This window comes from Somniosus microcephalus, chromosome 25 (assembly GCF_052327205.1).
Source record: "Somniosus microcephalus isolate GS21.2 chromosome 25, FLI_Smic_1.0, whole genome shotgun sequence".
Taxonomy (NCBI): domain Eukaryota; kingdom Metazoa; phylum Chordata; class Chondrichthyes; order Squaliformes; family Somniosidae; genus Somniosus; species Somniosus microcephalus.
In genome coordinates, this window is record NC_141011.1 from 30177583 (window position 1) to 30190224 (window position 12642).

At 41.1% G+C, this 12642-nt stretch overlaps 1 protein-coding gene across 1 annotated transcript in view; it reads right to left on the reverse strand.

Moving 5' to 3' along the window:
- capzb (capping actin protein of muscle Z-line subunit beta) overlaps positions 1–12009 on the reverse strand; it is a 98749-nt gene extending 86740 nt beyond the window's left edge. The window contains exon 1 of the mRNA XM_085967041.1: positions 11894–12009. Coding sequence (XP_085823167.1) covers positions 11894–11896 — 3 coding nt within the window. The 5' untranslated portion in view covers positions 11897–12009. The remainder of the gene's footprint in view (positions 1–11893) is intronic.
- Positions 12010–12642: the final 633 nt, after the last annotated feature.

Sequence of the window (12642 nt, forward strand, 5' to 3'; positions counted from 1 at the left end):
AAATGGAAATAAATCAAGGAAGATCATATTTATCTTCCATATTCCTTAATTACTGTAGACATTGGTTGAGCGTGTGCAATTAATCTAATAATATACTTTTGGGAACAGTTTCAAGCTGCTATGTTTGGAAATCTTGTTCTGAATTCCTACTCAGTGATTAAAATATAAAATTACACACTGCAAAAGCACTTACTTTTTTAAACAAACTGGTAGATACTACAGTTGTTATTTTCTAACTCCAAAGTAGAACACTATGGTACCACTCATGCTGCTTGCGACATGAAAGTTAGAATGACTAAACAACCTGCTAACATTCTGACATCACTGTTCCAGACACCAGATTTGGAGGGCTGGGATATTCTTCACTAGTTGTAGATATAAATCAAAATAACTTTGTTGCATCATTTTATTAACTGGGTTTGAATATTGGACTGGAAAGGTAGGATGGAGTAAAATAGATTTAGAAATTATTTAAATCAATAGTAAAAAAAATGAATAAAACGATCAATTAATCAAGATACTCAAGGCTGTCACCCTCACACAACACTCATGCAAAATAGCATCCCTTTTGAAAGCTTCAAACTTTTCAAATATAATTTTAAGATACTGCACCTCTTCAAGCCAGACAACTTTAAGTTTAAAATTATGGTGCAGAGTTCCACTCAATTCGCCCGAAATCGGTGTAACAGGCTCAAAAGATTGTGAAATTTTAAGCGCAAATTACGTTCAACGCAACTTGAGTTTCCGCAATCTTTAGAGCTTGTTTTTAAAAAACACGCTGGAAGCTGGCCTCACCCACAAAACTGGCCATACTGCCAGGATGAATTAATCACCATTGGGAGCTTACGCTAATTGTGTTCGTTTACAGGCCTTCAAAGGAGGCTCTAAAAATTTAAGCTGGTTTTTTTGGGCGCAAAGACACGAATAAGCATGATTTAAAAGCTTTTGAATGTCATTTTTTTTTTTAATTTACTGAGAAACTGACTACTGGACCCCAATATAACTAGCAAATGGTTCTTTATATTACCATCTACTCTATGAAACACTTATAAGGGATCAAGGGATATGGAGAGAAGGCAGGGAGAGGGTACTGAATTTGGATGATCAGCCATGATTTCATTAAATGGCGGAGCAGGCTCAAGGGGCCGAATCCTGCTCCTATCTTCTATGTTTTTGTTTACTTAAAAGTCACTTTCAGGCATTTAAAATCGGGTGGTGGATTGACACTATGATTAAAAATGCTTTTTTTTTTGGTGATAAACCCATTTTCAGTTGTATTAATCAAACTGCAACAAGTCACCAATCTTAAATATAGCAAGGAATTTTTTTTAAAGCAATTTTTTTTTAAATGTTTCAAAACACTGCTCGATTGCGCTATCTCGTAGCAGATTCTGTGTTCAGTGATATGAAAATGAGTTTGAGCGGAAACTCGAGAAAAAAAATACTTCCCAAAACGGGCACAATTTTGGGAGCAATTTGCGCCCGGATCGCCGATTGTGCCCAAAGCGGAAACTCTACCCCATCTTTATTTTTAAACAGCTGTACAAAACTAAACTATCCAATCAGCTGATCATCTTTATTCCATTACCAGTTTAAATTGTTGGAGCTGCACACATTATTTGCAAAACTTGATGGTCTTATGTGGATCTAGCATGCTTTAATATACAAAAAAAAAGCCAATCACTATTATCCAGCGAGATAGAAGTGTTTCATAGAGTAGATGGTAATCACATTGCACATTTCATAACAGCTTCCTGAAGGAAGCAGTCACCGGGTGAAGAGATGGCATAGTGCATAGATATAGTCAGCTCAACTCTGGAAACCACTTAATATATTAGCTGCCAGCGATTTGGCCAAATCTCTGGGATCAGTGTGTGTGTCTCGGTGAGCACCAATCCCAAGATTGGCATAATACCACCATCAGAATATTTCCTCTTACTAGCAGGTAGAAATATTTTAACTGTATGGTCCTGAAGCACTTTTTTCTGAAATTGGGCACCTATGAGGGCAGATCCTTAATTAGCTGTTGCCAGAACTTCTTGATATACGAGGGACCCAACCCCCCAATTATCTGAAAGGCAGTGCCAACAAACCAGCTATGGATGTAAGAAATGCTGCCACAAAATACAGCCATTTTAATCACAGTTTTCAACTTGACATGAGGGCGTTGGTCACTGACGCCGAAGGCACTGAAGCTCAAGCACTTCCTGTGGAGTTCTCAGATTATAGTGCGAGTGCATATTCAGATCATCTTACCAACCAACTTAGAAAATCAGCTGATTTTCAAGAATGAACTCCAAGTGGAACGTCACCACTGACTGCCAGTTGAAAATTCAGTAAAAAAAGTTAAAGCTGTGGTAAACTTTCCAGAAATTTTTCTACCAAAGACCAGGGCCTCAGTAACTCAAAATAAGATGCAAATTCATGGGCTGAAATTTTTTTTTAACTTTTACTGCAGAGACAAAGAACCAAAAAGGAAAAAGCTGAGGTGCAATTTACCACAAGAACTTTATACAGTAAATTGGACAATGGTTCCTGAGAATTAACGTAACAAACGTTGGCGTGGCTTTAATTTCACAGCTGAATATTCATGTAACAAAAAGAGAAAATGCTGGAAACACACAGCAGGTCAGTTAGCATCCATGTAAATAGCATACAGGTTTACGATTTGGGTACACGCTTGTGTTCTGAAGTAGGGTCCACATCTGAAATGTGAACTCGTCTATTCTCACTACAGCTACTGACTGACCTGCAGTGTTTCTCCAGCATTTTCTGTTATTGTTTCAGATTTTCAGTATTTTGCTTTTTACATGATGATTTTGTTATGACTAATGAGCAAGTCCATAATTCACCAAATAAGGCTTACATGAAAATCTCCCATTTTACAGTACAAAGTGCAGGTCACCTGTCCTGCATGGCACACCACAATATTAAAAGCTAAGTTTTTTCCCCATTTGGTGGCAGAGTATAAATTTGTATATGGTGACGACATGCATGAGGAAGAATTACTTTCCTGACTATAAAAATACTGAATACATTTTACACATTTGTGGAACTGAACAGATCAGGAATGTACTGTGCATTCCAGATTTTGTACAGCATTTATTAAAGGTTATTTATGTATTCTTTCCCTACCACAGCTCCTACCAATAAATGTAGACTATATACACTATGACTTAGCCTGCTACTGTCCGATAGGTCAAAATGTGAACACAAAATGGATATAGGGTGCACTAAAAACTACTGCCATAATCTGACATCTATACGGCATTCAAGCTTGATTAGCGTGCGTTATTTTAAGATAAAATTTACAGAACTTATTGAGCCAAGGACCTTTCAAGGCAACTACCTCTTCTTTCCACCTCCCCAAAACTCCTGGCAACATAATGGCTCGGAATTTGTGGTTGTAATGACTGCAAAACTGTCAGCGTTCGCCATCAGTACTCTGTAAAATTGACACCAACTTCTGGAGTCTGCAAATGCATATTTAAACTCAGGAGTGCTAAAGTTGCTGTCAGTGATACCCTGTTCCTCCACAGGGTGCGTTGTTACAGTCCTCGCAGGTGGAAATCTTAGAAATCACTTGAATTGACATGAACTTCAGCTTTTTACCCTCTATTCACGCTGTAAAAACCCCATAAAATAGTTAAGCCTTATTGAATGAAGTGTAACTGATTTTTTAAGGGCGTACTAAGTCATAATTACTGAACAACCGCTCTGGCCCTGAAAAACTATTTTTATATTTGTGGAATGTCAAACTTCCCCATTATGATAAAAATTCCTAGATTTTTAAAAGAATATATATATTTTTTTAAGTTTATGATATTTTAGCTTCTACCTTAATCCCATGTGTATGTCCCAATCTTTATTTTGCTTTCTATAAAATGATTAAAAAGTGAAGGGTAATCAGTGCTTTTTACTTCCTGGTTTGCTGTCTGTGAGAATTCTTCAGTGTGATTGGCTGCTTAGCCTGCTTGATGACATCACTGTTGCTGGACCCTGGAGATCCCCTATAGGCGACACCAGAATGAAATGAACTTTGGGAAAAGTGAAACCCATGCCACTGAGATCACTAGATCTTTGCGGGCAGCTTTCTCCGAGGTCAGCGGCAAGCACTGTTGCCGCTGACCGCGAAATCCAGGCCAATGATGCAGTCCTTCATCATGTTGACTCCCACTTTTGTCCATTTACCACTGCCTGTCCTTCTTCCCTCCCCATTGCAAATAGGTAGCCAACCAATTAGGCCTACGGGAACATTTGTACACACTGAAGATCAAATAGTATGCAAGCTTACACTTTCCACTAGCAAAACTAAATCAGGAAAAAAGTGAAACAAATAACCAGAAGATTAACATGGCGAACAAGAGACAGACTGTGCTAGGAGTTAATTCTTTACAATTCTCGTGGTCTGCATTTCACAAGCAATCTGCTGACCTACAAGCACGAAATTCAAACCCCAATTTGACTTTAAAAGACTTATAATTTTACACAACACAACAAAGAAAGAGGAAAGAACTGGCATTTATATAGCACCTTTCATGCCCTCAGGACGTTCCAAAACACTTTACAGTCAATTAATTACTTTTAAAGTGTAGTCACTGTTGTAATAAATGGGGAATGTGGCAGCCAATTTGCGTACAAGGTCCCACAAACAGCAATTAAATAAAAGATCAGTTAATCTGTTTTAGTGATGTTGGTTGAAGGATAAATTTTGACTAGGACACCGGGTGAACTCCCCTGCTCTTTGTCATATGGCGCAATGTGATCTTTTATGTCTACCCGAGAGGGCAAGCAGGACCTCGGTTTAACACCTCATCCAAAAGACAACACCTCTGGCAGTGCAGCCCTCCCTCAGTACTCCACTGGAGTATCTGCTGTGACACTTGACTCAGAGGAGAGAATGCTAAAGTCCTTTTAAAAATCTTGCACGGCAACTTTCTCAAAACCACACAACGTTTACAAAATTCCTGGTAACACCATTTTAGCTGCAAGAGGTGTTCCAGCCAGTTTTAAACTGAAATAGCCACACAGTACAGATTGAAGCACGAGGTACTGCCAAATGTTTTCATCAGTTAGAGATCTTGTATTCCAGCACAAAGGAACCTTCATTACAACCATTAGCAGATCGATTAAGGCAACTACAGAGCTGTGCCAGTTCCTGGAATGTAGGCTTTTACCACCTACTAATGTCTGCAGCCAACAGAGTCGATTGATTAAGCACCCAAAGCCAGGAGATAGAACTTTCTGAACACTGAACTGTGTGTTTCAATCTAGAGGAGATGCAGCGTTTGATTCAAATATATACTGAATAGTACATACAGCAACTAATGACTTGCAAAAAAAAACATATTACACTACAATGTCCATCACACAATACCATATCGCCCTCCTGATAAACCTCAGATTAAATAATTCAATCTTTGGTTATAACAAAACAAATTTATGTCCAGGCAGTGAACAGATGAGGGTTTATAGTTCATGCAGAATAGATTCTTGAAAGTTACAAGCCTTTGAGAAATATTTTTCCTAATGTTAAATGTGGGCACACTAAGGCAACTAATAGCTGGAGGCTGCATGCTGGTAGATAAAAAGGAAATAAACCAAATCTTGGGACTTCCCCCCACCCCCCGAGGTTCCATGACAGCATACTGTTACATACAGCGACTGTTCTGTATGACTGGGTTGTTTTGCCTTCCACAGTATTTTTTTTTTTTTTTTTTTAAATCGAGTTACTGCATATACTATCACTAAATCCTCTCTGTTTTCAAACAGAGTACTTCATGTGTAATAAGTTCAAGGAAAATGAACCATCATTAATTAGCACCCAAAAACTAAAATGTAATTGGTGATGGTGCTGGAACAATGTACAGCATTGGGCAGGGGGGAGGAAAGCGAGATAAAGCCTAAAAGGCCTATTCTACCTCCAGCTCTGCATGTTCTACTTACAGTGCCAGACTAAGTACTGGCTCCTAGCATTACATCCACATAAGCAGATTCACCAAGGAGAAGCCAATTATATCAGCCTCGTGCCAGCAGATCTGAACAGCTGGTTGTATGTGCTGGTTTATACATGGACTCAACTGTAATACCGCTGTGGTATTAAATAGCAGTATCAGTCAACAGCAAGTGCACAGGGGTTAACGGAGTACCCCTTTCCTCCCCCAGAGAAAATAATGACACTACAGGAACATAGGAATTGCTAGCCTCAAAAGATCAAGATCCATCTAGTTCACCTTAACCGTCCTGGGAGACAAATAATACAACAATAAAGAAGTTACTGACTAATCATGGGAATCAATCTCAATCAATTGGTCTACAATAAACCCAGGTAAGAGGCGAAGAAACTCCCAGTGGTGTACTCTTTTGATTAAGTACATAAACAAATTGACTGTAAATTAACAAAACTGCAAATAAAACTTAACAAATCAAATTAAAATTTGGTTGTCCGGGTTGATAACGCACTCCAGCCCCCGCGGCGCCCACCAGTCGCGGAAGTACTCAAGCGTGCCGGTGGACACCGCGTGCTCCATCTCCAGGGCCACCCGGGCGCGAACATGGCCGCGGAAGAGGGGCAGGCTCCCAGTGGTGTAAAGCTTTGGGAGCCATAGGTCCAAAGTCACCTGTTCCTCCCAAGCATGCCACACTTACCATATATCTTTATTAACCTTTTATGCATAAAGTAATCTCAGAGGAATATAAAATGACACTATTTCGTGGTGGCCGTCGTTGTGCAAATAATTCATTTCTTATATCAGATTTGCCTGCTCCAGTAAATGCATTTGGTTTAATACCAAATATTCAGCCTGGAGTCCTCAGCAAACATGCAGTTAATTGATCGAGCTAAAGAGTGAAGTATAATGGAAAAACAGTTATGTTCAGTGGGAAAAAAAAATCTAAATTTCTTTCACTGCAAGATAATGGATATAAGAAATTTGATTGAATTAGTCAGCTCTTCGCTGAGAGCTCTTGAATGAACGTTAAACAATAATCCAAGCACATCACAAGCACGTGTGTCACAGCTATCTGGGCTGACCTGCCCTCAAACTACCGGCCCTCCCTGTGACATCATACCTTCCTTGAACAGCACAGGCAAAACCAAGAACTCAGCAGGTGGAAGATTTCATGATCTTACATCCCAGGAAGTTCAAGTGTGGTAAAGAGTCAGCTTCATTACACACTTAATTCCTCTTTCCAGTATTTACTCTGAATTATGGCAGGAGTAAATAATGGGGACTTTTATTGCAACTGAAGGGCAAATTCACAATACGTGCAGGTTTACAGCTGCAAACAGATACGAGTTAGAACCGTTCTGGGATTGCTTTTTGTTTAAAGTGACACAAAAATGTCAAGCTTCCACCAGAAACCCTCCCGCTCTGATTAGAAACCAGACCAAAAAGGCAAAGAGTGACATTACTGAGCCGGATTGCTGTCCTTCATTTTCAGTGCTTGCTTTTAGAATAAAAATATTGTATAGTAAAATAAAATTAAAAATAAAAGTCATAAGTGTCGTCCTATTTAAATCTGAGTTCTATAATGGTGACATTTTGTTATTCCAGGACTAGGATGATATAGCACATCCTAGTTGCACCCAGCAACAGTTTCAGTGTAAGTTAAGAGTTGGGTTATTAAATTTTGTTTAAATATGGATCTAGTGAGTAAAGTATCTGCACTGCGAAGGGCTACTGTACAGAATTTCCTAGATCTACCCAAAGATGCCTGCTTTGTCACAATTACTCAGAGAAAAAGGGCCGTAAATATAGTGGAATCGCCATTATCCACGATAATGGCAGGGACCATCCAGGTGGATAATGGAAACTGGCCGAGTACCCAAAAATTTGTTCTTACATCTAGTACAGGAATGAAAAGCAGTATAGTACAAAATAAAATGCGTGTCATTTTCCTTGGTCTGGGAGGTTGATTTATGTCAAATAGCAAGTTTACATTAGCAAGCTGTGAAGCGAGACAACTTGCACAAGACTTTGTTTATGAACATTATTATGGCAGATAATTGAGAAGACAAGTCATTTTTGAGTGCAGATAATGGTGGTTCCAGTGTCTCCGCAGTATGATTACCGGCACGCCAGAAATGACTTTTCCCTTTGCTCTTGAGAAAAGGTCAAGCAACAGGAACTTTGAGGCCCAGAAAAAGCCACCAACAATGTATTATTCTCCCTTCTTCTCTGAAACTTTCATACACATTTCAGAACAGCGTCAAACAGGTAGTAGAGAAAAATGAGCAAGTCTACAGCACCCTACTTCTCCTCCTGACAGTCAGCCAATACCGGCAACGACAGTGAGCTCAGAGTAGTACTTACACTGCACACAGGAAGTGTGCCTTTTCTTAATAAAACCATAAGGAGACACTGGGTTTTACCAGTATCAAACAAAAAACTTAAAGTGCCCACAACTAATAGAGAACGAAACCGTAAAACAAAGGAAACTTATAAAATGAAATACTACTACAACATTTATTATCCACTATGCCCTGCAATCCCAGAGGTGCCCACCGGTCGCAGAAGGCCTCAAGCATACCAGCGGACACTGCATGCTCCTGCTCCAGGGACACCCTGGCACAACAAGACTGCGGAAGAGAGGCAGGCAGCCAAAGTGACCACCGCCATGGGCCGTGGCCAACCTGGACCTGTGGACAGTCACCTTGGCCAGGTTGAGGTGCAGATCCATAAGGAGATCCTCCGTCTTGCCCGTCGCCCTCTGCACCATGCGGCCAAAGATCGTGGGACTGAAGTGGAGCCAGAAGCTGAAGTTCATAGTGGAAGAGCAGCTGCAACATCTCACACTCAATTCAAGTGTGGAATACTGTCTCATCCATAGAAACACACAGGATTAGTGTCAGCCATGGCTCAGTGACAGCACTCTTGCCTCGGAGTCAGAAAGTTGTGGGTACAAGTCCCATTCAAGAGACTTGAGCACATAATCTGGGCTGACACTCCAGTGCAGTACTGAGGGAGTGCTGGACTGTCGGAGGTGCCGTCTTTCAAATGAGATGTTAAACCGAGGCCCCGTCTGCCCTCTCAATGGATGTAAAAGATCCTATGACCCGTTTTTGAAGAGCAGGGTAGTTCTCCCTGTGCCCTGGCCAATATTTATCCCTCAACCATCATTACTGAAACAGATTATCTGGTCATTATCACATTGCTGTTTATGGGACCTTGCTGTGTGCATACTGGCTGCCACGTTTCCTGCATTACAGAAGTGACTGCATTTCAAAAGTACTTCCCTGGCTTTGGGGCATCCCGAGGTCATAAAAGGTGCTATATAAATGCAAGTTCTTGCTTTCGATTTATTCCTCCCCCACCCTTCGAGTTACTGATTTTAGTCGAAGGGAGATGCAACATCCCTGGCTCTGCACAACAAGGGCCGGGACATTTGGAGCGAGAGTAATTCCTGGGCCACACTCACACCGAGTGATGGGTTTCAGGGTAGTACTTTAAAAGGCCTGTTCATCCATCGATAGCATACAAGAGGGAGATTAAGAAAAGTTAGGCAGATAAAAAAGAGGTTTCTCACAATAGCCACAAGATCAAAAAGTTAAAAGGACTCATTTGAAGAAGTGCTGTCATTAGGCTTACTAACAATATTCAGGAAACACTACGCAAGCTTTAATGCTGTGCAAGTCTTCATTCATTACATGAAACTGCTCCCACTCCCAAATGAGACTTCTCACCACCAGTACTTCAACCAAGTGTCATATACTGCTAAATTCTTTCAACACAACCCAAGTTTGGAAGAAAACAAAATCTGTATTCGCACTACTCTGTGTCTTTCACAGTTCAAGTGCAAATAGTATAAAAATTTCACATGCCCATGACATTTTACTGATAACCTGTTAACACAGAAGTATTAAGAGCATCACAAGTGCAGCAAGAGTTGCATTCAGCCTATACAAAAGCTGTAAAAAGGCAAGGGACGACTTGAGCTCTAAAATGTTTCAATGGTCCTTTAATTTGAAACCATAGGAAATGAGAACTGGACTGTGACAAATTATGTAGGCAGATATCAATCAAATAATCTGACATGTATTCAAGTCATGCAAAGACAAATACACTGCCAACGCTTAGTTTTTTGGCTATGGCCTGGATGCTCCTTTACCGTCAACTTCCTGTTAAAAAGACTCATCAGCAAATATAAACTCGTAGTCACAGTGTCATTTGATCAACGAAAAGATTTTTCGGAGACCAGGAACTGGAGACACCAAATTACATCTTTAGAATTGAATTGGTTACAATTACAAATGAACAAATATTGTGGCATAGTATAGTGGTAATGTTACTGGACTAGTAATCCAGAGGCATGGACTAATGATCCGGAGACACAAGTTCAAATCCCACCACGGCAGCTGGGGAATTTAAATTCAGTTAAATAAATCTGGAATAAAAAGCTAGTATCAATAATGGTGACCATGAAACTACCAGATTGTTGTAAAAACCCATTTGGTTCACTAATGTCCTTTAGGGATGGAAATCTGCCGTCCTTAGATGTGATTCCAGACCCACAGCAATGTGGTTGACTCTTAACTGCCATCTGAAATGGCCTAGCAAGCCACTCAGTTGTAGTCATGAAGGTGACTCACCACCACCTTCTCAAGGGCAATTAGGGATGGGCAATAAACATCAGCCTTTCCAGCGATGCCCACATCCCTTGAATGAGTAAAAAAGTGTTTCTTCCCCAACACCATTCAAGCCATTCAAATATTTTATAACACAGATCCTACAAAAAGGATCTTCAAAACTACAAATGTTTCTGTAAATCTAAGCCGAACACATCATGAATCCAATCTGTCACTCAGATAACTTCCTAATTTTTAGTCAAGTGTCTCTGGCGTGTCAGTCAATGACAGAAATGGAGAGGGGGGTGGGGGGGGGGGGGGGGGGGGGGGGGGAGGCAGGAAAGAGGAAAATACACTTTTTAAAACATACAGGTAGACAAATTACAAATATTTAAGCATCCTGAACATATACACATCTAACTCTCTGACCAATCGCTCTATATCCAAGAATGTAAAAATTAATAGTTTTGTAAAAGGGTGCTGATCTCATTCATTGAACAGTACCAAATACCATCACACTGGTTTGGCCTTGTTTGTAAACTCCCAAAGCATTGTGTCCTATCATGAGCAGCATGGGCCTCAATCAGATTGTCTAAAAGTTGTAAACTAATCTTTGGGTTTAGATAATCATTTTATTAACCACTCAATCTTCACCACTGTAGCTTGACAACCATCTGAACCCCATCTACTACCTTACAACTCCCCTGCAAGTATGCTGAATAGCTTTTATCCTGTGTTGGGCCACACTTCCTTCAAGATGACACAATGGGAAACTTTGAGATCACAATAGCCTGACATCAAAGAAACCCAACTGCCTTTAGGAGATCACAATTCAAACAATACACTTTCCACAAAGTACAATATTTGAACAGACCATCAAAACTAGGGTGATGGCACAGATTGAGGTTCAGGGCAGGTTGTGACAGCCCCAGGGACTAAAGCAGTCACAGCTCACTCAGGTTATAGTGTGAATGAGGAACAGTATTTGGCAGGAAGTTTACCTCCACTTTTAAGAGAGGAACGCAATGTAAAAGAGAGGGAGGATACTTTGTGGCAGTTACAGGGAATTTATAAGAGCCCTCAAGTGCGGTCACGCTCAGCTGTTACCGAAGGAAGGACGGGAGGGGGGGAGAAAATGCGAAGGCGGCATGGAGGCGAGGCCGGGCCGGGCGGCTCTCCCTCCCCGGTTTCCGCTCTTCCTCACACACCCCGGACGCGGCTTCTGGCGCTCGCAGCTCCCTGGAGGAGGGAGAGAAGGAGGGGCAACCAAAGGGCATGCTTTATCCCGGGAGAAGGGGCGAGGAGCAGCCCCGGGCCGGTACTCACCATGACGACGGTTGGCGGCGGTAGCGACGGCGGCGGTCTCGCGGACGGTTCCTTCCTCGGGCCCGAGTGATCATCCGGGTCACGCAGACAACCCCGCGCTGAACCAATCAGCGCCCAGAGCTCCAGCTTGCCCAAGTATGGGCCTTGCAATGCGGAAGTGGCGCTTGAGCACGCACACTCCCTGCTGCACTGTAAACACGCTCCCTCTTCAATTATACACACAATATTACAGTATACATTCCCTGTTATACTATGTGCACACCCCTTATTACACTAAACACAACTCCTTATTAAACTATAAACCAACTATTTCACTATACACACACTCCTTATTATACTGTACACTCCCTATTCTATGTGCACACCCCTTATATTACACTATAAATAAACACAACTCCTTATTAAACTGCAAACTATACACCAACTATTTCACTATACACACACTCCTTATTATACTGTGAACTCCCTATTGTACTATGTGCACACCCCTTATTACACTAAACACAACTCCTTATTAAACTGCAAACTATTTCACTATGCACACATTCCTTGGGTACGCTTGAGGCCTTCCGCGACCGGTGGGTGCCGCGAAGACTGGAGTGCATCATCACCCCGGCCAACACAATTTTAATTTAATTTGTTAAGTTTTATTTAAAGTTTTATTAATTTACAGGCTAATTGATTAATCACCCCACTTAAAAGCGTACACACATTCCTTGGGCACCGCGGGGACTGAAGTGCATCATCAC